This window comes from Trachypithecus francoisi, unplaced genomic scaffold (assembly GCF_009764315.1).
Source record: "Trachypithecus francoisi isolate TF-2019V2 unplaced genomic scaffold, Tfra_2.0 Lachesis_group20, whole genome shotgun sequence".
NCBI classification, from domain to species: Eukaryota; Metazoa; Chordata; class Mammalia; order Primates; family Cercopithecidae; genus Trachypithecus; species Trachypithecus francoisi.
This window is the reverse complement of record NW_022681466.1, coordinates 43051865-43078829: the sequence shown is the minus strand read 5'-3', so window position 1 is coordinate 43078829 and position 26965 is coordinate 43051865. Positions and strand designations below refer to the sequence as shown.

The 26965-nt window shown below is 47.1% G+C and overlaps 3 protein-coding genes across 6 annotated transcripts in view; 2 read left to right on the top strand and 1 right to left on the bottom strand.

Moving 5' to 3' along the window:
- DDX42 (DEAD-box helicase 42) overlaps nucleotides 1-14330 on the top strand; it is a 48293-nt gene extending 33963 nt beyond the window's left edge. Inside the window, exons 9-18 of one of the 2 annotated variants that reach the window (XM_033184001.1) lie at nucleotides 1393-1569; nucleotides 3097-3225; nucleotides 3834-3933; nucleotides 4803-4850; nucleotides 5364-5461; nucleotides 6229-6505; nucleotides 7853-8079; nucleotides 10161-10271; nucleotides 11464-11562; nucleotides 12597-14330. In XM_033184001.1, coding sequence (XP_033039892.1) covers nucleotides 1393-1569; nucleotides 3097-3225; nucleotides 3834-3933; nucleotides 4803-4850; nucleotides 5364-5461; nucleotides 6229-6505; nucleotides 7853-8079; nucleotides 10161-10271; nucleotides 11464-11562; nucleotides 12597-13298 — 1968 coding nt within the window. In that variant the 3' untranslated portion in view covers nucleotides 13299-14330. The remainder of the gene's footprint in view (nucleotides 1-1392; nucleotides 1570-3096; nucleotides 3226-3833; nucleotides 3934-4802; nucleotides 4851-5363; nucleotides 5462-6228; nucleotides 6506-7852; nucleotides 8080-10160; nucleotides 10272-11463; nucleotides 11563-12596) is intronic. The other variant, XM_033184002.1, reaches the window with a different exon arrangement.
- FTSJ3 (FtsJ RNA 2'-O-methyltransferase 3) lies at nucleotides 14330-22563 on the bottom strand. Its single transcript, XM_033184004.1, has 21 exons — nucleotides 21943-22563; nucleotides 21739-21831; nucleotides 21464-21569; nucleotides 21133-21179; nucleotides 20931-21010; nucleotides 20413-20512; nucleotides 20120-20314; nucleotides 19926-20041; nucleotides 19704-19808; nucleotides 19518-19618; nucleotides 19211-19291; nucleotides 18973-19119; nucleotides 18700-18835; nucleotides 16875-17059; nucleotides 16618-16732; nucleotides 16252-16538; nucleotides 15931-16016; nucleotides 15740-15839; nucleotides 15146-15329; nucleotides 14977-15071; nucleotides 14330-14893 (listed from the first exon to the last, which is right to left on the bottom strand). Exons 2-21 carry the CDS (start codon nucleotides 21803-21805, stop codon nucleotides 14701-14703), a joined length of 2526 nt encoding a protein of 841 aa, XP_033039895.1. The 5' UTR covers nucleotides 21806-21831; nucleotides 21943-22563; the 3' UTR covers nucleotides 14330-14700.
- Nucleotides 22056-26932, top strand: PSMC5 (proteasome 26S subunit, ATPase 5). Of its 3 annotated transcripts, none has more exons than XM_033184010.1 (13): nucleotides 22056-22098; nucleotides 22307-22403; nucleotides 23026-23097; nucleotides 24405-24474; nucleotides 24761-24858; nucleotides 25042-25098; nucleotides 25181-25411; nucleotides 25730-25856; nucleotides 25943-26133; nucleotides 26233-26331; nucleotides 26418-26528; nucleotides 26636-26722; nucleotides 26828-26932. In XM_033184010.1, the coding sequence occupies exons 2-13, from the start codon at nucleotides 22380-22382 to the stop codon at nucleotides 26879-26881; spliced, it is 1221 nt and encodes a 406-aa protein (XP_033039901.1). In that variant the 5' UTR covers nucleotides 22056-22098; nucleotides 22307-22379; the 3' UTR covers nucleotides 26882-26932. The 3 variants fall into 3 exon arrangements, with proteins under 3 accessions (XP_033039901.1, XP_033039903.1, XP_033039902.1); XM_033184012.1 differs by lacking the exon at nucleotides 22056-22098 and adding an exon at nucleotides 22740-22811 and having other exon boundaries at nucleotides 22331-22403; XM_033184011.1 differs by lacking the exons at nucleotides 22056-22098; nucleotides 22307-22403 and adding an exon at nucleotides 22573-22811 and having other exon boundaries at nucleotides 26828-26931.
- Nucleotides 26933-26965: the final 33 nt, after the last annotated feature.

The window sequence follows — 26965 nt, the reverse complement described above, 5'->3', positions numbered from 1 at the left end:
GTGTGAACCCAGGAGGCGGAGCTTGCAGTGAGCCGAGATCTGACCACTGCACTCCAGCCTGGGCAACAGAGCGAGACTCCGTCTCAAAAAAAAAAAAAAAGAGGCCGGGCGCGGTGGCTCAAGCCTGTAATCCCAGCACTTTGGGAGGCCGAGACGGGCAGATCACAAGGTCAGGAGATCGAGACCATCCTGGCTAACACGGTGAAACCCCGTCTCTACTAAAAATACAAAAACTAGCCGGGCGAGGTGGCGGGCGCCTGTAGTCCCAGCTACTCGGGAGGCTGAGGCAGGAGAATGGCTTGAACCCGGGAGATGGAGCTTGCAGTGAGCTGAGATCCGGCCACTGCACTCCAGTCCGGGCAACAGAGCGAGACTCCGCCTCAAAAAAAAAAAAAAGAGGCCGGGCGCGGTGGCTCAAGCCTGTAATCCCAGCACTTTGGGAGGCCGAGACGGGCAGATCACAAGGTCAGGAGATCGAGACCATCCTGGCTAACACGGTGAAACCCCGTCTCTACTAAAAATACAAAAACTAGCCGGGCGAGGTGGCGGGCGCCTGTAGTCCCAGCTACTCGGGAGGCTGAGGCAGGAGAATGGCTTGAACCCGGGAGATGGAGCTTGCAGTGAGCTGAGATCCGGCCACTGCACTCCAGTCCGGGCAACAGAGCGAGACTCCGCCTCAAAAAAAAAAAAAGAAAAGAAAAAAGAAAATTCTCATTTTCTGTATATGAATGAGATAGTCTGTAGCTTCTCAAGGGGAGAAAAATTTTTAAAATTTTAACAACCCTTCATTACAAATTGCGATTTTCTGGTTTTTTTGTTTTTGGAAGACGGAGTCTCGCTCTGTTGTCCAGGCTGGAGTGCAGTGGTGCGATCTTGGCTCGCTGCAACCTCTGCCTCCCAGGTTCAAGCAATTTTCCTGCCTCAGCCTCCCAAGTAGGTGAGATTACAAGCGCATGCCACCACACCTGGCTAATTTTTTGTATTTTAGTAGAGATGGGGTTTCACCATGTTGCCCAGGCTGGTCTCGAGCTCCTGAGCTCAAGCAGCCTGCCCACGTCGGCCTCCCGAAGTGCTGGGATGGCAGACGTGAGCCACTACCCAGCCTTGATTTTTCATTTCTGTATTTTAAACAAAATGAAGTTGTTTCAGTTCTGTAAGTGGTGGCTGATATCCACATAATGAGAATGATGTCATTTCCTATAAATTAAGAAGTTAATGAGAATGTTGGATATTGATACTTCTATTTCACAACTAGTATACATAGCACCGGATATGTTTTGTTCCATTGCATATAAAAATGTCATTAGTAGTCATTTATCCTTCCCCAGGATTTGCTTCAGTACACCTTTAGAATTGAAATTTTAGAGTGGTTATATTTTACTTTTTCTCCAGGGTGTGCCTGTGGCATTGAGTGGTAGAGACATGATTGGTATTGCCAAAACAGGTAGTGGGAAAACTGCAGCCTTCATATGGCCCATGTTGATTCATATAATGGACCAGAAGGAGTTGGAGCCAGGTGATGGACCAATTGCAGTGATTGTGTGTCCTACCAGGGAGCTTTGCCAGCAGGTATGTGCTTTCTATAGAATGCCTCCTTCCATATGTGGACTAGCAAGGGACCAGCCAGTCAAGTGAGGTAGAATGACCAGGAAACCTTTTTTTTTAATTGCAGTAAGATACACACAAAATTGACTATCTTTTTGAGACGGAGTCTCGCTCTGTTACCCAGGTTGGAGTGCAGTGGCACGATCTCTGCTCACTGCAAGCTCCGCCTCCTGGGTTCCCGCCATTCTCCTGCCTCAGTCTCCCAGGTAGATAGGACTACAAGTGCCCACCACAACGCCCAGCTAATTTTTTCTACTTTTTAGTAGAGACGGGGTTTAACCGTGTTAGCCAGAACAGTCTCGATCTCCTGACCTCATGATCCACCTGCCTCAGCCTCCCAGAGTGCTGGGATTACAGGCGTGAGCCACTGCATCCAGCCAACCATTTGTCTATCTATCTATCTGTTTATTTATTTATTTATTTATTTTTATTTATTTTTTTGAGACGGAGTCTAACTCTGTCGCCCAGGCTGGAGTACAGTGACGCAATCTCGGCTCACTGCAAGCTCCGCCTCCCGGGTTCACGCCATTCTCCTGTCTCAGCCTCCCGAGTAGCTGGGACTACAGGTACTCACCACCATGCCCGACTATTAATAGAGATGGGGTATAACCATGTTAGCCAGAATAGTCTTGATCTCCTGACCTTGTGATCCACCTGCCTTGGCCTCCCAAAGTGCTGGGATTACAGGCATGAGCCACCGTGCCCGGCGTCTTAACTGTACATTTTTAATGTACAGTTTGGTGGCATTAAGTATATTCACAGTGTTGTGCTACCAGGAAACTTTTGGAAAGTATTATGTGTTAAATATTTCCTATATAACCAAATACATACTTTCCCCTAAAAACTGTTTTTATTTATTTTTATTTATTTGCTTTTTTGAGACAGTCTCATTCTTTTGCCCAGGCTGGAATCCAGTGGTGTGAACTCAGCTCACTGCATCCTCCATCTCCCAGGTTCAAGCAATTCTCCTGCCTCAGCCAAGAGGTTAGGATCACGGGCACACGCCACTACATCTGGCTAATTTTTGTATTTTTAGTAGAGACGGGGTTTCACCACGTTGGCCAGGCTGGTCTCAAACTCCTGACCTCAAGAGATCTGCCTGCCTCAGCCTCCCACAGTGCTGGGATTACAGGTATGAGCCACTGCGCTCAGCCACAACTACTGTTTTTAAGAGGAAAAGTCTATTGTGATATGGGAATTGTTTGTATTATAAGCTGACAGTTTTTTTGTAGGATGAACTCATTTTGTCTTGGTAGAAAAAGCAGTGACAGGATCAGAAAGAGAAGGGGGTAAAACGAATAAAGGAAGATTTTATATAATCTTTTGAGATGCCTTAATGATATTCTTTTCATTTATACCTTTATGAATGAAATTGTTCTAGGTTTTGATTTTTTATGACATCACATGCTCTTTTTCAGAACTTCGTTTGAGTTGTGACAGAGGTATTTGTTAGTGTCACAGTTTGTTAATATATTATTCACAACTTTGTAGATCCATGCAGAATGTAAGCGGTTTGGAAAAGCATATAATCTTCGATCAGTGGCCGTATATGGAGGAGGGAGTATGTGGGAGCAGGCCAAGGCCCTTCAGGAGGGGGCAGAGATTGTTGTGTGTACCCCAGTAAGTATGCCTTGTGTTTAAATGGCTTCTCAGCCTCTCTCGGTATGGAAAACATGATTAGTTTTGCAGAGAATTTCCCCTAAAATGTAGTAAAAGCAGAGTTGAAAATATATTGATGAATGGCGGCCTGTGGTTTTAATGTTGATTGGTGGCTAAATTAGCAGTCCAGTAAGAGTCTCTGTGACATACAGGCTAGTAGCTACAAATTCCCCTCTATGTCAAATAGTTTTTCTTATTTTCTCCCACAAAATGATTGCCAAGTTCATCAAGAATCAGAAAGATACATATGGTCGAAACAGCCTAGAAGAGTGTAAACATTGAAACCTGTCATTATGCTTTAAATCAGATGACTTTAGAATGCCTCAAAACATGCTTCTGGCCACTTTCCCACAGAATTTAAATCACAGTGTAAATGAAGAAGCCAACTGAGTTTTCATAATTTCCGTTCTTTTGAGCTAAGTAGTGCATAAGGTACGTGGCTGTTGGACCATTATCTATTACAGTCTGAGACTAGAGAATTAGCACTTTTTTGCCAGGAGTGCAACTGCTTAGAAAGTCCCTGTGAATGCCTTTAATTATACTTACTGTTCATTTTGTGGATCTCATAGGGTCGACTGATTGATCATGTGAAAAAGAAAGCTACCAATCTTCAAAGAGTCTCTTACCTTGTGTTTGATGAAGCAGATCGAATGTTTGACATGGGATTTGGTATGCCTTGAATACCAGTTTCTTCTTTCCCCATCCTCATGATATTAGTTTTTTTCCCATGTCTTTCTAGAATAGTTTTTCAGCATGAGAGAAGCTAAAAATACTCCTGGATGGGGTTAGACTAGAAATATAGCTAAGATGAACATTTTTACGAGTTTTCTCTGGAAAAGTATGTTAGGTTTTATTGGGTTGAGGAAATTTCAAAGTGCCTTTGTATATAAGGGGAATATTTTCTCTGTATTTTTATTCATATGCCTTTGATCATAGAGGTTAAGGTCTGTGTACTTGGGTAGGTGAATGTCAGATGATTCGAGGCCCTTTGCTTTCCTATCCTCATAGCTGTCTTTACTGATTGGAACACTGCTAGACCTAGCCCAGTTGGATGGAGGGAAAATTTTTCACTTTTATACTGAACGATATGTCTAGGAGCTTCGTGTTTTTTTTTTTTTTTTGAGACAGAGTTTCACTCTTGTTGCCCAGGCTGGAGTGCAGTGGTGCGATCTCACTGCAACCTCCTCCTTCCAGTTTCAAGCGATACTCCTGCCTCAGCCACCTGAGTAGCTGGGATTATAGACACCTACCCCACACCTGGCTAGTTCTTTTTTTTTTTTTTTTTTTGGTATTTTTAGTAGAGATAGCCGCGTTGATCAGGTTGCAAACTCCTGACCTTAAGTGATCTGGTGATCCGCCTGCTTCGGCCTCCCAGAGTGCTAGTATTACAGGCATGAGCCACTGTGCCCGGCCTGGGGTTTCTAATTTTCTTAATTCTTACAACTTCTTGTGAAGACTTTTACTAAAATGGCTTTTTCCAGGCTTCCCAAACTGTATTTCAGGTTATAATATTAATTTTATTGTTCTGCTTCTTCCAGAGTACCAAGTTCGATCCATAGCAAGTCATGTTCGTCCTGACAGGCAGAGTATGTATGAAGCACCTTCGTTAAACCAAATTTGTACTAAAAAGGACACTTATTTATTTTATAAGCACTCAGAGTTATGGAAATAAAAATAATGTGTGTTTTGGTGAGAATCGTAACGAGGGAAGTAATGAGTTTATCTGAGCTGGACAGGATCTTAGCACTAGATATAACTTGTTCCTTTTTATAGATGATAAAAGCAAGCCTCAGAAATTAAATAAGTTGCCCAAAATTATACAGTTTTATCAGCGGGTAGAAGCAATGAACAGTACAGATCTGCTGATTTGAAATCAAGAGTCTTTTTCTGAACCATACTGACAACTTGTCTTAACTAAAAATGTAATAAAAATAGAATAAGAACAAATCTTTCTCTAGTGAATCAATTTTTAAACTAAATTTAAAGCTCAGGTGAGCCTGTGTAAAAAAAACTGAATAATCCTGAATGCCAAAGAAGCTTAATGGGTATTCATAAAGATATCATACTGTTTCTCTAACAGAATTTATCTTATCTTGCAGCTCTCTTATTTAGTGCAACTTTTCGGAAAAAGATTGAAAAGTTGGCCAGAGACATCCTGATCGACCCTATTCGAGTGGTGCAGGGAGATATTGGAGAGGTAACCCTAAGCAGGGCTGGATGGGACTTTAATGTGTTTATTTCTCATATTATGGAACACAGAATTAATTTCTCACTATTGAGATAAAAAAAAAGATGTTATGTTTATAGATGCAACATGCTTGAGATTTGGTATTTTGCAAGTTGTGGGGATACATGAAAGAAGACTGGCTAAATATTGGGAATCATTGAAACTAGGTGATGGGTACGAGTTGATTTTGTTCATTTTGTTTTTTTGTTTGTTTTACTGAATGTCTCAAAACTTTATAATTGTTTTAAAAAGGCTTCAAAGAGACAAAAAGATCTGCCTGGAAGCATACTACAGTGTATTAGGTTGGAACTGACGTTTTAATTATTGTGGGAGGGGCCTACCCAGGAGAGAAAAGGTGACCTGAAAGACCTGGCAAAAATCAGGTTTCATTTCTTACCTGTACATATGCGCTATGTGGAAAATATCTCTGAATTGGGACTTGGAATTCAGTTATGGCTGCTTAGAGAATCCCCTCAGTTGCTTGCCATGGTTATTGTTAAGGAAAGCTCTACAAAGTAGTGGGGCATACAAATTAGGTATGTACACCAGGCAGAGAGCAAGGTGATTGAAAAGGAGAGGTGAGTTTTGAGCTGCACTTGACTTGCTGAAGGAAGGCCCAAGGAGTACTGGATTGTTGAAGGTCTTCTCGATGCAGATAGAAAATATAATGCTAGTCCTTGTTTAGGTGGCCTGTGACTCCAATGTCACAATCATCTGTTTCATTTCTTCCTTCTCAGGCAAATGAAGATGTGACACAGATTGTGGAGATTCTCCATTCTGGACCTAGTAAATGGAACTGGCTTACCCGGCGTCTGGTAGAGTTTACCTCTTCAGGGAGTGTCCTCCTCTTTGTTACTAAAAAAGCAAATGCTGAAGAGCTAGCGAATAACCTTAAACAGGAGGGTCATAATCTTGGGCTGCTCCATGGGGATATGGATCAGAGTGAGAGAAACAAGGTCATTTCAGACTTTAAGAAAAAGGACATCCCAGTCCTGGTGGCCACAGATGTTGCAGGTAGAGTATGAATTTTTCAACAACATTAAGTTCCTAGGCTATAAGGGTACTCTGTTTTACTGTATAAGACCTGTAATATCTGAGCAGGCTGATGAAAAGACTGTTGGCCTGACTGGCCATCCCCTCCCAAACCCCCAAGAAAGCAGCAGTTCAGCACAGGGATCATAGTCTGGAGCTCTAGATACCACTTTTCACTTAGTATCTCTCTCGGATCAAAGAATCCCTGCAGCGGCTGGGCGCGGTGGCTCAAGCCTGTAATCCCAGCATTTTGGGAGGCCAAGACGGGCGGATCACGAGGTCAGGAGATCGAGACCATCCTGGCTAACACGGTGAAACCCCGTCTCTACTGAAAAATACAAAAAACTAGCCGGGTGAGGTGACAAGTGCCTGTAGTTCCAGCTACTCAGGAGGCTGAGGCAGGAGGCTGAGCAGATTTAGGCTGAGGCCTAAACCCAGGAGGCGGAGCTTGCAGTGAGCTGAGATCTGGCCACTGCACTCCAGCCTGAGCGACAGAGCAAGAATCCGTCTCAAAAAAAAAAAAAAAAAAAAGAATCCTTGCAGCTAGAAGTCACTCGGGGGAAAAAAGGCAATGAATGCCCTTATTGTGTGTCTGAATATAGTAGATATCTTACATTGATCTACTATACACAGCTTAGTTGGGCAACTTCACTCAGGATGAGAACAGTTTTTGGAATATGATTTCTGCTTTGTTCTGTCAAGTTTTAATAACTACCCTTAAACACTGGTATTCCCAGAAAGGAGAGAACTTCTCAGCTTCATGACACATTTTAAAAATATATTCCCAGTGCAAGAGAAGAGGGCATGGCAGATTATTGACGCAAAAGATAAAAGTCCCGGTTGGACGCGGTGGCTCACACCTGTAATCCCAGCACTTTGGGAGGCGGAGGCAGGCGGATCACCTGAGTTCAGGAGACCGAGACCATCCTGGCCAACATGGTGAAACGCCGTCTCTGCTAAAAATACAAAAATTAGCTGGGTGTGGTGGCGTGTGCCTATAATCCCAGCTGCTTGGGAAGCTGAGGCAGGAGAATCGCTTGAACCAGGGAGTCAGAGGTTGCAGTGAACCGAGATCATGGCACCGCACTCCAGTCTGGCAACAGAGTGAGACTCCATCTCAAAAAAATAAAAAACAAAAGTTCCTTACACTAGAAGGCCTAACATGGAATCTATGGTGGTGACTTAACATGCTTGTATCTCAGCTCACCAAACCCATGCACTTCGCCTAGATAAAGGAAATGTGGTTTCTTAGAGCACTAGCATTTCTAGTTACTTTGATCTTTTGACTACAGATGAAGAATAAAAGAATGTGGTTGCTTTTTATTTCAGCCCGTGGTCTGGACATTCCTTCAATTAAGACTGTCATTAACTATGATGTGGCACGAGACATTGATACTCACACGCATAGGATTGGCCGCACGGGAAGAGCAGGTGAGAAAGGTGTGGCCTATACCCTGCTCACTCCCAAGGACAGCAATTTTGCTGGTGACCTGGTCCGGAACTTAGAAGGAGCCAATCAACACGTTTCTAAGGAACTCCTAGATCTGGCAATGCAGGTGAGAGACTGGGCACACTTTCAGTTGCTCCTGGTTGTAAGACCAAGACATTTTAGCAGTCCTGGAGCAGATAACATAAAAACTTGACAAGCAAGTTGGGTGGCAAGGAGGATGTGGGGCTTATGAGGTACAGACAGGAATTGTGAGATACTAAAATCCATCTAGTCTTATCTGGTCTTCTTCTTTCAACAACATCTGTTTTGAAAAGCTATTCCTTTGTACTAAAATCTGTCCCTGTAATTTCACCCCATAGCACACTTATGAGTAAATTTAATCTCAAAGATGGTTAGTGTTCTTACTCCTCTTCTCCCATGAAACTTTTCTTCTGGGGGGCTAAAAATGTCTGATGTCTTTGAAACAATATGTGTATAGTATAGTGCCCGCCCTTTTTTTTTGAGACAGAATCTCGCTCTGTCACCCAGGCTGGAGTGCAATGGTGCGATCTCAGCTCACTGCAACCTCCGCCTCCCGGGTTCAAGCGATTCTTCTGCCTTAGCCTCCCAAATAGTTGGGATTACAGGCGCCCACTACCATGCCTGGCCAATTTTTGTATTTTTAATAGAGATGGGGTTTTGCCATGTTGGTTAGGCTGGTCTGGAACTCCTGACATCTAGTGATCCTCCCGCCTTGGCCTGGGCTTCCCAAAGTGTTAGGATTACAGGTGTGAGCCACCGTGCCCGGCCTGTATAGTGCCTCTTAACTATTCCCAGCAGTCTAAGATCTTAGACCTTTGACCACACTGATTGCCATCTTCCAGGTGTGCTCCAGTCTAAAGCTAAGTGAGGCATTCTAACAAATCAAACCTAGAGTCATCTGAATCCATGCTATCCCCAAATTACAAATGGTTTGGAACACTGAGAGCAGAAACTGTTAAGAGTTTGTCAAATGCCTAGGCCAGCTCACACAACTGGTACAACTCAGCTGCAGTGTGGCAGTGCCCAAGTTTCTGAGTAAAGGACCTGAACTGCAAGAGAGAAGAGAATGTTTCCTCCCCTGCTCCTGAGCACAGAGAGCCAGTCCTAAATGACCTTTTAAACAGGACAGATTTTGTCTTTGGCATTTTCTTCCATTTCTTTTTGTACCTCAGGCTTTCTGTGCTCAGAACTTTGCCCAAGCCTGCTGCCCTACCTCTCAAGGACTTTATTTTGCTGATAATATGTGATTGTCAGATAAAGCTTTAACCTTCCCGGAGATATTTGCTTCCCCCCCCCCGCTTTTTTCTGAGATGGAGTCACACTCTATCACCCAGACTGGAGTGCAGTGGCGCAGTCTCAGCTCACTGCAACCTCTGCCTCTCCGGTTCAAACAGTTCTCCTGCCTCAGCTTCCCGAGCAGCTGGGATTAGAGGCATGTGCCACCATGCCTGGCTAATTTTTGTATTTTTAGTAGGGACAGGGTTTCACCATATTGGTCAGGCTGATCTTGACTCCTGGCCTCTAGTGATCCGCCAGCCTTGGCCTTCCAAAGTGCTGGGATTCACAGGTGTGAGCCACCACCCTGCATGCTTAAGAGAATATGGGTAAGTATAATGAGTAGTATCCTGGCAGTGGTCAAGTTCAATGAAAACTTTTAGGCTCTGTAGGTAAATCTTCAGTTGTGTGGCTACCATCCTTTCTGGGAGTCTGCCCCTGTAGTCAGTCCTGATAAGCCTCACTTCACATAGCGTTTTTCCTTTGCTTCTGAACACACCATTTATTTAAGCTCCACATGTTTACGTCCAATAGTATGTGGTTTGAGAAATAAAAAAAATCTCATTTTCCTCAAGGAAGTTAGAAGTAGCCAAAGTGACTCTGCGTTTCAAGCTTATCTGAACAATTTCCCTTCCAGGAGAGTCTGAGGGAGGGAGCACTATAGGAAGCCTTAGATAAGGAACTCAGCGGCTTTTCAAATTTGGTGGATTATGCTACCAAGGAGAAACTAATCTGTGGTTCCTGTGAACAGTTCCTCCCTTAGCGTAAATGTGCTGGCTGAAAGTTAAGCAAAGAGTTCCCCCTTCCCACTTAATTTCCTCTTTGTCCTCATCCTCTTCCTCTGGTCTTTTCTCCCTCCCTTGAGTTAACCTTGAATTTTGTTCAACGCAGAATGCCTGGTTTCGGAAATCTCGATTCAAAGGAGGGAAAGGAAAAAAGCTGAACATTGGTGGAGGAGGCCTAGGCTATAGGGAGCGGCCTGGCCTGGGCTCTGAGAACATGGTGAGTCTAGACTACAGTAGTGCCTTTAGGGTTGGTCTCATGTCCTGAATGTCATTAGGAATATTCTCATCTGCCTGGGAAAGCCTCAGTGAGTCCCTGTCTAGAAGGGAATTTGTATTTAATCTGATTTGAGTCAATGCAGTGCTCATTCTTATGGTAACTTTCTGTTGAAGAAGCATCTTTGTGTACTTGGTTGACTAGGCTTGCTCAGGAAATTATTCTAGATCAGCAGTGATCTCACACTGTGGTCCCTGGACCAACAGCACATGCAAACTTATCCCCCACCCCAGACCTTGTGAATCAGAAGCTCTGGAGACCAGCAGTCTGCTTTTACAGCCCTTCAACACTGGCCTAAAGCCTGCTGTTAGGGAAATGTTGCCATAGGGTCACTATAAAGTCTAGCCATATCTTGTCATTAAACTCAAGAATGGATCAGGAATTTCCAAGTCGGGAGCTAGTTTTTCTCACAAGCCAGGTAACAAAAGTACTTTTGGTGACCTTTCTTAACTACCTGTTTTTTGTCACTTTGATTCCTAAGCCAGAGAAGAAAGCTGCCAGTATACTTTTCTGGAGCATTAGAGTTAAGCTTGGCATCTTTGATAATTACATACTCTGTTCCCACATTATAATAATAATAATGATTATGCATAATAATAGCTAATATTTATTGAGCACTTTATATGTGCCAGGACCATTCCAAGCAATCCGATATTTTAGCTCAGTTAATCCTCACAACAACCAAGTGGAAGTTAGTACAGATAACAACATTGAGACACCTAAAGTTACACTGACAAGCGTTTAAGCCGAAATTCAGACCCTTCATGGTCTTGATTCAGGGCCTTAGCAGTCAGTCACACAATATGCTATTCAGGGCCTTTTCATCTTTAACATAATTTTTACTTAATTAATTGGATGTGTGTATGTAAATAATACATGATAACTTTGGGCATAATCTGATTGCATTTCTGTTTAATAGGGTTAATTCCCAGAAATAGAATTTCTGGGTTGAGGGCATAAGCATTTTTAAATGATTGTCACTGCCTTTTCTCACAAAGCAGAAGTAGCCTTCTAAAAGTATCCAGTTCCTTCGTAGCGGGAGCTACGAAGGGTTTTCATTATAATGAGGGCTACTCTATGGCAGTGAGCTTTCCTGCTTATTTTTTCATCCTCATAGTTGTGTTTATTTTTTTAGGACCGAGGAAATAACAATGTAATGAGCAATTATGAGGCCTACAAGCCTTCCACAGGAGCTATGGGAGATCGACTAACGGCAATGAAAGCAGCTTTCCAGGTCTGAAATAAGCATTTCATTAAAAGCACTTTCAGGCTGGGCGCGGTGGCTCAAGCCTGTAATCCCGGCACTTTGGGAGGCCGAGACGGGCGGATCACGAGGTCAGGAGATCGAGACCATCCTGGCTAACCCGGTGAAACCCCGTCTCTACTAAAAAAATACAAAAAACTAGCTGGGCGAGATGGCGGGCGCCTGTAGTCCCAGCTACTCGGGAGGCTGAGGCAGGAGAGTGGCGTAAACCCGGGAGGTGGAGCTTGCAGTGAGCTGAGATCGGGCCACTGCAATCCAGCCTGGGCGACAGAGTGATACTCCATCTCAAAACAAAACAAAACAAAACAAAACACTTTCAGCAGTAACTCTTGGGCAGTGACAGAAGGACTTAGTTTTCCTGGTTGTAACTGGGCTTACAGGCTTGATGCTAGATTTAGGGTCTTCACGCTGCGTAGATTTTGAATATAAACCTAACAGTAGCTTACTTGGAGATGCAAGTTGATCTAAAGAACCCCTTGTGCTGGTCTACTTGAGTCACACTCAGGGCCTGGGATTGTTGTCCTGCAGCAGGGTGTGTGTTCCCTCCCTTCCCAACAGCCTGCAGTGTTGCCCACCTCCAACTCACTTCTGAAGCAAAATGTACTGATAGTCACCCTAAGGTGAATCGATAGAATGAGTTCAAGGCAGGTTTTGTTGTCAAACTTAAATTTCAGTGTAAAAATTTTTTTTAAGTTTTCAGAACTTTTTGGTTTTGATTGGTAAATAACAGATAAATGTGCTAAATACACAGATGCTTTATTCTAGCCAATCAGGCTATAAAAGTACATTTCAGAACACTGGGGGTCCATCTCTCCACAGAGATACACAAGTTTTCCTTTATAGCACAAGAACAAAAGGGACCATACTGTGGGGCCAGCAGGACACTAAAGTCACAGTGCCAAGATAGCATAGTGTTTCTGTAAACCTCATCATTTGCCAAGTTGTATATTCAAGTTTTTTGAACTTGCTATCTTACCTACTCCTGATGTCTCTTTCTCTTTCAGTCACAGTACAAGAGTCACTTTGTTGCAGCCAGTTTAAGTAATCAGAAGGCTGGAAGCTCTGCTGCTGGGGCAAGTGGGTGGACTAGCGCAGGGAGCTTGAATTCTGTTCCAACTAACTCAGCACAACAGGGCCATAACAGTCCTGACAGCCCCGTTGCCAGTGCCACCAAGGGCATTCCAGGCTTTGGCAATACTGGCAGCATCAGTGGTGCCCCTGTGACCTACCCATCTGCTGGAGCCCAGGGAGTCAACAACACAGCTTCAGGAAATAACAGCCGAGAAGGGACTGGGGGCGGCAACGGGAAAAGAGAGAGATATGAGAACCGGGGCAGCAGCCGTCACAGTCACGGAGAGACTGGCAATCGGCATAGCGATAGCCCACGTCATGGAGATGGTGGTCGCCATGGAGATGGATACCGCCACCCAGAAAGCAGCAGCCGTCACACTGATGGCCATCGGCACGGAGAGAACAGACATGGAGGAAGCGCAGGCCGGCATGGGGAGAACCGGGGTGCAAATGACGGTCGGAATGGGGAAAGCAGGAAAGAAGCTTGTAATCGTGAGAGCAAGATGGAGCCCAAGATGGAACCCAAAGTGGACAGCAGCAAGATGGACAAGGTGGACAGCAAGACAGATAAGACAGCTGATGGCTTTGCTGTCCCAGAGCCGCCTAAACGCAAGAAAAGTCGATGGGACAGTTAGAGGGGATGTGCTGAAGCGTGAAATCAGTTGTCCTTAATTTTTAGAAAGATTTCAGTAATTAAGTGTCTCAGGGCTGGGTTGGGGTCCAAAGTGTAAGGACCCCCTGCCCTTAGTGGAGAGCTGGAGCTTGGAGACATTACCCCTTCATCAGAAGGAATTTTCAGATGTTTTCTTGGGAAGCTGCTTTGGTCCTTGGAAGCAGAGCTGGGAAGCTTCCTTTGCCTCTAGGTGAGTTGTCATGAGGGTAAGTTGAGGTTATCTTGGGATAAAGGGCCTTCTAGGGCACAAAACTCACTCTAGGTTTATATTATACGTAGCTTATATTTTTTACTAAGGTGTCACCTTATAAACATCTATAAATCGACTTCTTTTTCTTAGTTGTATGGCCAGGCAGTCCCCTTTTTAGGAGTTGGCTTCTGCAAACTCAATCCATTAAACTAACTGTTGGGGAACAATTTGGTAGTTGTAGACATTTGCAGGGAAGGGAGATGTCTGATTCTAAATGGGAGTTGATGCTCAGGTCCCCAGCCATGTTTGCATCCAGCCCTGAGACATGTAGGAAACACCTTCCAGACCCAGGCTCTGAAGATTCCCAGAAGTCAAGGATTGAAGCGAAAAGGTGATCCTGGTAACTGTTCGAGGATTGCTCCAGGTCTGAGATGGTGTTGCTAAATTTAAAATTGAACAAAAAACCCAACAACAGCTTTTAAAGTGTCTTCTATTTCATTGTATTTTTTTTAACTTGCCCCAATGATAGAAAAGTCTTTTGCTGAAATGATTTTGATGATTTTTGTTCTATGTTGTTTATAAAAGGAAAAGAAATACACAAACTTTGACTTTTGTGACTTTGTGAAGGTTTCTTTAAGATGTGCATTCCTTTCTGCTTGCTCTCTAGTAAATGTTTTACTACCGGGACCTGTGGATCGTTTGTCATTTGTCTCACCATGAGTTGGTACATCTTAGAATAGTGCCGCCCACAGTGTGCGTACTCAGATGTAAGGAAGTGCTTATTAAAACTGTCAGAAAAGAGAACTCTTCCATTATCCTGGTTTTATTCAGGAATAGGATGGGGGAAGGCTTAAGGGGCCCACATGTCCAGGTGTAGACTACATCGAGTGTCGCTCCAACACTGAACTTCCCCTTAACGGTTTAAAAAAAGGGTCGTGGGTCTGTCAACACAGTTCAGCAGTGCTTTCATGGGAGACCTTCCTTCAGGCAGGCAGGAGGACATCCTCCTCTCTGCTCAAGACCACCACGGGAGTTCTAGGCACCCCGTCTCACTGTTCTTCAGACAGCTGTGATGTGAGCAGGGGCTGGGCTGGTTATCAAGGGGGCCAGACTGAGCCACGCCATACCCTTCCTCCTAGTCCCCATGCTCTCCTGGTGAGCCTGGCAGCTCTGCTTACTTCCGTTTGTGTTTTTTCTTTTGTTCCTTACGTTGCTGTGCTCTTTGGTCCTTCTTCATCCTTGAGTCCACCACCTTGAAATGACCTCTGACTCCAGCTGGCCGGCGCACTTTGCGGCCCACACCTCTTTTGGCTACAACGTAGGTGACATGGTGTTTCTCCTTGCCAAGCCCAGCCTTCTTGTAGAGACTACAGGGGGAAGAGAAGAGGTTAGAGGCTTGCTTTCTGCTGCACTTTTAGCCCTGTGTACCTTTGTGGTGTCCTCTCATTACCTTCTCAGCTGTGCCACTTTCTCTCGTTCTGAGATGTCCACTGTGTTCACCACGGCTTCTGCTTTCTTCCTGGTCTGCTCCAGCCTCTTCAGCATCTGCGGAAGGAACCTGTCAGGTGACCTCTTCCCCATCCCCGACTTCCCCAATCTCTGGAGGCCCCATCACTTACCCTCCTTTTCTTTCTAGCCTTCGCCTCAGCCACCTTCTTGATGGGACGTGCATTGATTTCCCGCCAGCGTTTCCGGTAATGCTCCACCTCCTTCTTACCAATAGGCAACTGTCGTATTCGGTGCTGCTTTTCCTCTTGCACAAACCACTCTGGAAGCTCCCCCTCATCCTCATTAAATGAGTACCTGAGTGGAAAGGAACATCTGTCCAATATCCAACATTCCAGGCTTTCTAAAGAAATTACCGGACCGGGCGCAGTGGCTCACGCCTGTAATCCCTGCACTTTGGGAGGCTGAGGCGGACAGATCACCTGAGGTCAGGAGTTTGAGACCAGCCTGGCCAACATGGTGAAACCCTGTCTCTACTAAAAATACAAAAATTAGCTGGGCATGGTGGGCGCCTGTAATCCCAACTACTCAGGAGGCTGAGGCAGGAGAATCGCTTGAACCTGGAAGGCAGAGGCTGCAGTGAGTAAAGATTGCGCCATTGCACTGCAGCCTGGGTGACAGAGCGAGACTCCATCTCAAAAAAAAAAGAAAAAACCCATTTACCCACCAGACCCTGGTCACTCTTGATGAGTTTCTGGCCCCTTTACCGGTTGAAGGAATTATCTATGAGATCTCTCTTGGCCTTTTTGGAAGAGGCAATAACAGCACCTAGAGCAAGGCCTTCAGGGTCCAGTATCCGATGTTTTGCTAGAGAGGGAAGGAGAAAGGTCAAAGCTCAATTCCCAATACTGACACTTCCAGTGGTCTTTTCTCATTCCACTGTATACAGAGCTCTCACCTGGGTCCTCGATAGGCACTATCTCAAACCCGTTATCATCTGACTTAGGCCCACGACTTCGCTTCTTACCACGGAGGGGTTCCCGGCTGTGAAGAGGGGAGGATTCTGAGTGATTCCACCACTCTGTACTAAGATCGCACTCCCAGGGAATTTGCAAAAATCCTGCCACGCAGGCTGTACCCCAGACCAGTTAAATCAGGATCGTCAGTACAGTATTTTTAACCCTCCCCATCTGCAGCCAAGATTGAGAACCCCCAATTTAGAGAAATGGTTCAAGCCACTGCTTCCTTTCCATCCCTTCTCTCAGCTGCAACCACTCACCTCTCTTCATCCTCACTGCTACTACTGCTATCACTATCTGAGATGCCATCCTCTTCTTCCCCTTGAGGACCAGTGGCAGCTTCTGTCCCCGAAGAAGCCTGTGTTCCCTTAGGGGTTTCATCTCGGCACAGGGGAGACATTATCTCAGTCTTCAAACAGGAAGGCAGTGTCTGTGGCAGCTGCTGCGGCTGCTGCTGCTGTCCCTTCCGCCGGCTCTCAAACAATAGCTGGGCCTGACTGATCTCTAGGGCCTCATCTGCATCATCCTCGATCCCAACAAAGCTGCCCTGTGATGGGAGAACATCAGCTGCCCTTCTCCCAAGGAAGACTCATCTCCCAGCAGATTTGCCCCCAGCCTCTCCTCACCTTTGAGAACCACAAGTTGGCTTGTTCTTCCTGCAGTATTGCCTTTTCCTCCAGTGGTACCAGCAGTGGATTCTCCTCCTCCTCTTTATCATCTTCCACTTCAGTAAATCGCACACTGTAGACCAAAAGGAAAGTAGGGGGCTCAGAGACCCAGAATACCTGGTGCCCTTGTTCCCCTACTCAGGCTCTGGCAGTACCCACCCCAACGCTGCCTCAGAGTGGCAGCATTCCCTGTGGCGCGCACACGTGCCCCTTACTGCTTTTGGTCCCTTAGATCCTGATGTCCCCCGACTCCTGCCAGCTCCTCTGGATCCAGGTCACTATCCACAGATGTGTCATCACCGTCGTCCTCAACATCTGACACATAGATGTCATCCCTCGGCAGATCGGACAGAAATGTGTCTGCTGCACTCATATCCCCTTGTGTTACTTCCTCTAATAACTGAAGTGTAACAGAAACAAAGGTGAACTATTTAAAAGGAAACATACTGTTTTTTTTTCTGTGTCGCTCACCTCAGTCTATGCTCAGCAACACTAGGAAGAACACTGGCAAATCCATTATCCTTTCACAGACGGGAAAGCTCAGATCCAGGGTAGTGAATGGCCTGTTTACAACATCCCATTCTAGGCTATGTTACTGATCCATCCCACTGAGCTGTCTTGTCTCAGTGGTATCACAAATAGGTCTTATGGGAAGGTACCCTACAGCCCATATAGCACCAAATCTTAGCATACTCTACAACATTGGTTTTCCTTTAAAAATTATTCTCAGATGGCATCTCAATCACCTCCTGAGAATACCATCTACACAATCTGTCTCCACTGAATAAAAGGGGCCCAGCCAACATACATCCAACAGAACTGTCCCACTTAAACCAATTGTCAGAACCTTTTATTTTCCTCATGCAGAGATACAAGGCTGGGTATGATGGCTCACACCTGTAATCCCAGCACTTTGGGAGACTGAGGCAGAAGGACTGCTTGATGCCAGGAGTTTGAGGCTACAGTAAGTCATGATGGCACCACTGCACTCCAGCCTGGGTGACAAAACAAGATCTTGTCTCAAAGGAAAAACCCCAACCACTATTTCTTGAGTGTTTATCACATATGAGGGATTACACCTATCTTTTTTTATTCCTCTCAAAAACTCTAGTAGGTAGGTTCTATTATTATTTTACAGATGAGGAAACTGAGGCAGCAAGGATAAGTGGTAGTCAGCTCAGTCACTTCACACAGCTCCAGGTAGTAGAGCTGGGAAGGAAACCTGAGCCTGTGTCTGCTCTAGGGCCACCATGCTCTACTGCCTCCTGTACAACAAAGATGACTTGATTATGACACTCCCACACATAAACCACAAAAGTTCATTTTGTTTGTGACCCTGATTTTATCAGGAAAAACACGTTCTTCAGTATTCAGTGGAAGCAGCCTAATGTGAGTGCTCACTTGGTCTCAATGAACTGAAGAAGGCTGCTCCCCTCTAAGGGAGACCCTCTCTTCCTCTGTGCTTATAACTCAAGTAACCTGGCAGCATCCATTATAAGTTCTTTTCTGATGTTCTAGTTCTTCAAGAATAATCTATCACAGTCATCTATCTACCTAACTTTATCTTTTTAGGTTTATGTTTGTGACTTTAGACTCACCAAGACACCCTGTGGTGAAGATAGCAACCACAGCCTATCATTCAGCAACTTAAAAAGACATTCAACACCCCCAACCTCCAAACACCCAAACAGATTTTTTTTTTTTTTTTTTGAGACGGAGTCTGGCTCTGTGGCCCAGGCTGGAGTGAGTGGCGCCATCTCGGCTCACTGCAAGCTCCGCCTCCCGGGTTCCCGCCATTCTCCTGCCTCAGCCTCCCGAGGAGCTGGGACCACAGGCGCCGCCACCACACCCGGCTAATTTTTTTCTATTTTTAGTAGAGAGGAGGTTTCACCGTGTTAGCCAGGATGGTCTCGATCTCCTGACCTGGTGATCTGCCCGCCTTGGCCTCCCAAAGTGCTGGGATTACAGGCGTGAGCCACCACGCCCGGCACCAAACAGATTCTTATGTCTCCTAAACCTGCACCCCCAATGCCGCCTCACCTGGTGACCCCTGATGGTGCGCAAGGAGAACATGCCAGTCTCCCCCTCGTCTGCAATGGAAACCCCAGGCAGATCCATCTTCAGCTCCACACGCTCCCGCTGCTTTCTCTGCTCACGCAGCAGCTTCTTTTTCTTCCTGAGGGGGTGGATTCAGGGAGTAAAACTGGCCCAACTCTGAAGAGTTTCTATCCATGCCTTGCATTTTCTTCTCCCATCTTCACACAGAGGATCCCTGCGTTGGCGGCCTCCAAGCTCCACCCCAGCTCCTCTCACCTCTTCAATTCCGCCACCTCCTGGGCCTTCATTTCTGCCAGGGTCTGGTTCAGTTGTTCCTCCTCCTCCTCCTCCTTAGAGGGCTGCTTTGTGATCCCAGCTGTTGAGTCCTCCTCATCACCTTCATCTTCCTCTCCAGAGCTGAGGCTGGCAAAACAGTCCCAGGAGTTGGGTTATTTTCCTGGACTCTCCCCCTGGACACCCCGTCCACACCTGCCTGGCTGCGTTCCCTCCTCACCTGATGTCCAGTGCCTTTGCTTGTTCTTTCAGCTTCTTGGCCACATATCGCCGAAGTTTTGTTCTCCAGTTTAGTAGCAACCTGCCCCAGAGATACTATTACTGATCTTGCCATCTCCCTCTTTGTCCCTGCCCCCTTCTGTTTTAGGCTCACTACCCACCTTTTCAGGTTTCAGCTACATAAATCAAAAGGCTCAGGCCCCCACACCAAACCTTTAAGCACAGCAATATCCTCTTCCCAGAGATCCAACATCATGGCCTTTCCCACCTCCAGGGTTCCTGGCCCCCGTGCCCACCCCACTGCATACCTGAGCTCCTTGCGCCCCAACACTCTGATGTCCTGACAGCACACCCGTATGTCCTCAGTGGTAGCTGGATGCTGTGCCAACTCTTCATCATCTACCATGATCTGTTTGGGAGGAGGGAAAGGTGTCGGGAGATTCTCAGGCCATGTTTCCAGGGCTACCTCATGTCCCTCAAGGCTGGAGACTCACTTCGCTGGCCTTGGACAGGAAGTCAACAGGGTTGGCAGCTCGGAGGAAGTCAGTGACTGAGGTACGGTGATAGAGAGTGAGGTCGCCCTCAGCATAGCCTTCAGCCTTAGGGAGGAAAAGAGAGAAGATTGGGCAGTCCCTTCTGGGTATCTGTAGGACCCACCAGGCCCTGCCTCTCCAGAGTTCCAGGACCCAAGGGTGGCCCCATTCCCCAAAACACACCTTTGGCTTCTTCTTAGTCACCAATTCAGTAACGGTCTTAGCCTGAACTTCAACCTCCTTGAAGGCAAATTTGGGGTCAAAGAATTTACCGTCAACCTTGTCAGGGGCCAGGAATCCTAAAAATGACAGGATATATTAAAAAGTGTGCTTTGGGAGTTGGGAGGCTGGATCAAGAGAAAGGAAATGATGCCCACCTTGGCAGACTACAAAGATCTCTGCAGATTCATGGCGAGAGGCTTGGGGCTTGGTGGCCTGGACACGGCGGAACAGCTGCTGAAAGATCCACAGCAGAGGTTGATAGTCACGAGAACGGAAAACCTTTGTGATGAAGCAGCCACCCCGGGCCAAAAAGTCACAAGCCAAACGCAGAGCCATCAGTGTCAAATGGGCTGTAGGATAGAGACAATTAGTTGAGGCACTGCAGCCCAGGAGGGGCATGCACCCAACTCCACCATCGCCTGATCTCCAAACACCACACTCCCTGTACCTTGTGAGTAAGCATCATGGACCCAGCTAGCCCCCACATTGGGGGCCCCATCATTGAGCACAACATCAACCTTCCAGGTCTTCAGCTCCTTCCTCAGGGCCTAAAGAGAAGAAAAGGAACTATGGAAACACAAACACAGGAATGGCCCTGGTTCAACCATTTGTCCATCCCGTTATTTGTGGAGTGCCCATTATGGGCCAAATGCTCTACCAGGCACAGGAGATAACAACAGTAAACAAAAACAGTATGTCTCTACCTTCATGGAGCTTACAGTCTGATAGTGAGTTCACAGGAAAAAACTTCACTAAAGATCTCTGCCCTTCTCCCAATTCCAAACACCTTTATCCCTGACTCTAAATAAAGGTTGGAGTGGGCACTACGAATACCATGGATCTTGTACAAATGTCAGGCAAGAATGTGCTCAAAGCATGGTAAATTGAAAAAAACTGCCTTTAGAGGATTTCAGGGATGTGGATGTTTCCGTATACAGGGGGAAGGAAGAGAGAGACTCCTATTACCTGCCTACAACGTTCTGTTGTGATGTCCTCCTGGAGAGTCACCACATTGGGGAGAGGCTTGATTGGAACCAGGTCTACTCCTGGAATAAATCAGGTCAGAGTATTCTAAAGGGTTGCCTCAAGCAGGGAGGAGAGAAATACAGGACAAAGTACTTTATACACCCACCCCTTAAAACATCAACGAGAGCTGTCCGTTACTCACCCACAATAAGGCTGGATACAGGCATAAACTTGGCAGCTACCTGCAGCCTATAAAAGGAATAGGAATTTAAAAACCTACAGCCATCCTTGTCCCCCTCTTGGCAACTGACCTCTCATCCCTGGTGTTACGTGCACTGGCCAGAGCATATCATAGGCACGTATTCCAAGCCCTTTCTCTGCAGTCAAGAAAGGAAACGGCCCCCAAGGGGACAGGGGACCGGGATTCGGGATTCGGGATTCGGGATTCCTCTCCCGCAATGAAACTGGAAACCACCGCAGCTCAGAACACAGAAAGCGGCCACCAGGAGCAACCTGTGGCGAGTGTTACGAACCATCCCCCTGGCGCAGCACACAGGTCCAGCAAGGCTCGGGCTTTCTGCAAGAACTGAAAGCGGCGATTGAGCTGGATCAGCTTGAAAGCAGATCGGGAACGGTAACCTGGACAAAACAACCAAGTGCGCAGAGGGCTTCACCATCACCAGCAAGATTTCTCTGGCCTCGCAACCCACCACCCCTTCTGCAGAAGAGGTACACAATGGTCAGAAAGAGCAGACGAACCGGGCAGAGACTGCTCGCTCGCTCGCAGACTGAGCGAATCTGGACTCACCCGTCTCCTTCGCCAAGTGATAAAACTTGTCGCGTCGGCTTTTGCCAACTTTGCCCTTCTTGCCCATGGTGGAATGGGGGAGTATCGCTCAATCTGAGGACAAAGTAGAAGTTGAGGACGTCTCTTTCCCGAGCACCAGATTCCACTTCCAGTTTCCCAATTCCCGCAGCAATTCCACTCCGCGCCCCTCTCCGCACACTGTACCTAGACCCACCGCCGCTTTCTCCACACTCGGAACCGCACATGTATGCAGCAAACGTACTTCCGCTTCCGCTTGCGTCCCCTGCGTCCCTAGCTCGAGGTTTTCCGCCATTTTGAGTGTGGCCATAGATTGTTCTCGATACTCTGTCCTCGGATTTTGTAAGTTGAAAGTTGAGACTAGGAAGGCACATTACAAGAACTAGAAACAGAGTTTCAATGAGGCAACATTGAAGAGTTCTGCTCCTTCCTCTTCCCCCTCCAAAGTCCCTGAACTCTCGTAGCAGCCCCTCCCATCATGGTCCCCTTAGTGTGGTCTAGCCGCACACCCCGCCCATTGACCCGGAACTCTTCTCTGCCTGGTCTTCAGGTCCCAAGCCTCCGCTTCCGCGCCTGCGCGCAAAGACGACTCGGATGCCGGCGGTCTCTGCTGAAGAGAGAAGATGGCGCTTGACGGGCCAGAGCAGGTATGGCGGCTGCAGTGGCGGCCCGGCAGGTTATGGGGCTGGGTGCGGAGCGAGCGTGATCTAAGTGTAGAGCGGGCCGAGGCAGGAGGGTCGGGTGGGTCGGAGGTGGCTGGACCAGTCCAGGCTGGACGCTGCCTGCGACCGGATCTGCTGTGTCAGCGCCGCTCTCGGTGAGTCAGGGCAAGGCTGGGAGAGGAATACGCGATAGAAGCGGAGTGAGTGAGGGGAGCGATGGGCGCGGGAACGGCCGGCCCACGGGTCGCTGGAGACGGGACGCCAGTCCTTCGGCTCCGTTCCGCTTGCTCCGTCGGCAGTAACGACACCTCGGGCTTGTAGAGCGCTTCACGCAGTGCAAAGCGCCCCCGTGTATATCATATCGCCTCTCGGTCCTCCTAAAAGTCGTACAAGGTAGGCGGCGTTCCCATTCTTTTATTTCAGTCGTGGGAAAATGGAGGGTTCCAAGGGAGGGAGGAATTAGAACCCAGATGCTTAGCCTCCGAAGTCCAAACTTTTTTTACTACGTAAAGCTACCTGGTGTCAAACCTTACTCAAAGTGCCCTGCAAGTGGCTTTACCCCCTCGGATGTTTAGCCTGTCGTTTAAGACTCACTCTGTGTCTTCAGATGGAACTGGAGGAGGGGAAGGCAGGCAGCGGACTCCGCCAATATTATCTGTCCAAGATTGAAGAACTCCAGGTGAGGACGGACTTCAGAGGGAGCTAGGAAGGGGGATGATGGGGGATGGAAACGGACTTCCACAAATCCATCTAATTCCACTGGGAGTGCAGTGGAAGAAGCTGCTGCTTCTCCTTTCTTGTTTCTTAGCTAGTAGGGTGTGTGTATCAGAAGTAAGCAATCTCTTGTTCTCCTCCAGTCCCACCCCTTTAAGGGTCATAGTGTTCACAGTTTGTTGAACATCTTCAAGAGTCAAATTTTAACAGAAAAGGTACCTCTAGCCAAAGGTCAACCCTTTTGGAAGAAGCCCGAATGAAAAGGATTCTTATGAAAGGGAAACAAGCTCAGGAGATGAAATTTATCACCAAGAGGTTGGGTGAGGGTGAAGTGAGAATGTGAGGAAAGGCATCATTGAGGCATCTGGATAATGCTAATTCCATAGAGACTGAATGAAAGAAATTGGGCAACCCAGAACGCTAGCCTAAAGCGCTAAACCATAGAAAAAGGACCGTTTATGTTGTTAATGAAATGTTTATGTTCACCAGTAAGGCTTCCAGCAGTAAGGTGTGGCTCTCAGTAGTAGGTATGGCTTCCAGTAGTAAGCATTACCAACAACATGAACAGTAGGCTGTTAGTATTAACAGTGTTATGTTACAGTAGGCTGTTAGTAGTTTAACTTTGGACAAGTCTATGGATTTTCAATTTCACCCTAATCCCCTGCGTTGTTCAAGTGTCATCTGTAATATAAATTGGATTGGGGGAAAGCCACAAAGAACAATTCTGAATTCCAAGTGCATTTGCAGGTATTGTGTTTAGTTTACCATTTTTGAATGCTTTTTCATGTGTTTTTATTTGTTCAGCTCAGTAGTCCTGAAAAGGAGCAAGGCAGCTGATGCTATACCCATGTGCCGTTTGGTAACAGATCTAGATTTTTAAAAATAGATTGCCCGAGCTTTACCTTTCTTTTGATTGACAGCAGCTGGGCTAGAACTCAGACTTCTCACCTAACAATCTTTCCACTAGGTGATGTTGCCTTCCTGCGAGAAATTTGGTGTTACATGAGCCAGCTGTAACTTTTCTCCATTAGATTCTGTTATTCCTGGACCAGTATTGGACAAGCAGCCTTCTTTGATGGCTGCCATAAGCTCCAGAGGGACTCTTGGAGGACAGGGCAGGGTCATTAGAATCATACTGGAGAATCTGAAACAACACACAGGTGCCCTGTGCCCTTCCCTCAGCTCATTCTGACCTGTGAGGTCTTGGCCAAGATCCTACCTCCTCCTGTCTCCTGCCCTTGAGTAATGGAATTCGTCTCTTGTCCGCCACAGCTGATTGTGAATGATAAGAGCCAAAACCTCCGGAGGCTGCAGGCACAGAGGAATGAACTAAATGCTAAAGGTGAGTGGAGAAAAATGGGAAGCCGCATGTGGACAGTTTGTCTGAGGTCTGTCCTAATCTCCCTGCAGTGTCTTCACAGCAGTGCTTACTGTTTTCTCCCTGTCATCATCTAGTAGTTTCACATGCCTCTCTCTTTCCTGAGCCCCATTGTAGCCTCCTTAAATACATGAATTTTTATCTTCGGTCGTCGTTTAATAAGAATGATGCTTAGCTCATGCATGTAGAATTAGGTCCTGGAGACTCCAGAGGAGTAGCTAGGTGACCACCGTGTCTGTTTGCCATCTAGTTCGCCTATTGCGGGAGGAGCTACAGCTGCTGCAGGAGCAGGGCTCCTATGTGGGGGAAGTAGTCCGGGCCATGGATAAGAAGAAAGTGTTGGTCAAGGTAAAAGCAGCATGACCCCAGGGACCAGCTCGGTCTCCACTGGATTCCCACCCCTTTGTGTGTAGCCTTGGGAGACAGGGTTCTGTGTTCTGTCAAGGTATTGTGGGATTCTCGAAGGTCTTCCTGGGTAAGGTTAGTGATTTGGTGGCTGTCAAGGAAGATCATGAGCTCTTCTTTCTTTAGGTACATCCCGAAGGCAAATTTGTTGTAGACGTAGACAAAAACATTGACATCAATGACGTGAGTGTAGCAGGTGAGGTGGCGGTGGGGTCAGCTCTTATTTCTTATTGTACCACTTCTGAAACTTGCCCCCTTCACCCAGGTGACACCCAATTGCCGGGTGGCTCTAAGGAATGACAGCTACACTCTGCACAAGATCCTGCCCAACAAGGTAGACCCATTAGTGTCACTGATGATGGTAGAGAAAGTACCAGATTCGACTTATGAGATGATTGGTGGACTGGACAAACAGATCAAGGAGATCAAAGAAGTGATCGAGCTGCCTGTTAAGCATCCTGAGCTCTTCGAAGCACTGGGCATTGCTCAGCCCAAGGTGAGGAGCAGGGCTTCTCCGGCAGGGCCAAGCTGTACTTTACTACTCCTGCCCCAGCCAGCCCTACTGCAGGGGTCAGGGAGGCACCAGGATAGGCTGCATCCTGCTTGGACTGGCCCTCCCTGTGAAGAGTGGCGGGGGAAGTGTTCCTAGGGCAGTGAGGTGGTTTGGATATAAGCTCCAGAACAGCTCCTTGATGTTTTTTTTTTGGTATCCCTAACATCTAGCAAGGGACCCAGCACTCAGCACTCGGTAAATGTTCACTGAATGAGATGAGGGGTGTAGCTTTCTGTCCTGAGTGCTGCTGTTCCCCTGTAGGGAGTGCTGCTGTATGGACCTCCAGGCACTGGGAAGACGCTGTTGGCCCGGGCTGTGGCTCATCATACGGACTGTACCTTTATTCGTGTCTCTGGCTCTGAATTGGTACAGAAATTCATAGGGGAAGGTAACCATGACCAGTAACGGGAGAAGCAAAAGGTAGGGGGTTAGAGAGCTAATAAGCTCCCTAACACCAGCTCGGCCTCCACACAGGGGCAAGAATGGTGAGGGAGTTGTTTGTCATGGCACGGGAACACGCTCCATCTATCATCTTCATGGACGAAATCGACTCCATCGGCTCCTCGCGGCTGGAGGGGGGTTCTGGAGGGGACAGTGAAGTGCAGCGCACAATGCTGGAGTTGCTCAACCAGCTGGATGGCTTTGAGGCCACCAAGAACATCAAGGTAAGGTGGTAGCAGCCTTGGGATGGGCCCAGGGAAGGCCTGGGTGCCACGCAGGTTGAGGAAGAGCTTAGCTGATCCTCATCCGCTTTCTCTGCTCAGGTTATCATGGCTACTAATAGGATTGATATCCTGGACTCAGCGCTGCTTCGCCCAGGGCGTATTGACAGAAAAATTGAATTCCCACCCCCCAACGAGGAGGTTTGTGATGGGCGCTGTGCAAAGTGGCTCTGGCAGTGGGGGTAGGGGTGGGGTGTGGGGCTCAGGCCTTTCCTTGCCATCTCCAGGCCCGGCTGGACATTTTGAAGATTCATTCTCGGAAGATGAACCTGACCCGCGGGATCAACCTGAGAAAAATTGCTGAGCTTATGCCAGGAGCATCAGGGGCTGAAGTGAAGGTAATTGGAGTACCCACCAAAAACAGGGCAGAGGCAGGAAGCTCTGGGCTCAAGGGCCACAGAAGAGGGGCACAGCAGTGGGGCCTCAACTTCCTTTTCCTGTTCAGGGCGTGTGCACAGAAGCCGGCATGTATGCCCTACGAGAACGGCGAGTCCATGTCACTCAGGAGGACTTTGAGATGGCAGTAGCCAAGGTATAGGCCTCCATCTTTGTGCCTTTGCTGATGGTGGCTCTGGGGCAGTGGGCTAGGGCATGCTTGCGTTAGTAACTTAACATTCATTTTCTCCCCCACCCCTAGGTCATGCAGAAGGACAGTGAGAAAAACATGTCCATCAAGAAATTATGGAAGTGAGTGGACAGCCTTTGTGTGGATCCCTCCAATAAAGCTCTGTGGGCCAAGTCCTCTAGGACTCCAGTCTGTTAATGAGGGCTGTGC

Excerpts from the sequence above, each read along its gene's own strand:
- FTSJ3 (XM_033184004.1), bottom strand. The coding sequence starts at position 21,805 with ATGGGCAAGAAGGGCAAAGTTGGCAAAAGCCGACGCGACAAGTTTTAT. Across the intron at positions 19,809-19,925 it reads TGACTAAGAAGAAGCCAAAG|GCTGAAGGCTATGCTGAGGG; the intron begins GTGTGTTTTGGG and ends TTCCTCCCTAAG. Across the intron at positions 17,060-18,699 it reads GCACCATCAGGGGTCACCAG|TTATTAGAGGAAGTAACACA; the intron begins GTGAGGCGGCAT and ends GTTACACTTCAG.
- PSMC5 (XM_033184010.1), top strand. The coding sequence starts at position 22,380 with ATGGCGCTTGACGGGCCAGAGCAG. Across the intron at positions 25,857-25,942 it reads ACAGAAATTCATAGGGGAAG|GGGCAAGAATGGTGAGGGAG; the intron begins GTAACCATGACC and ends GCCTCCACACAG. Across the intron at positions 26,134-26,232 it reads AGGCCACCAAGAACATCAAG|GTTATCATGGCTACTAATAG; the intron begins GTAAGGTGGTAG and ends TTCTCTGCTCAG.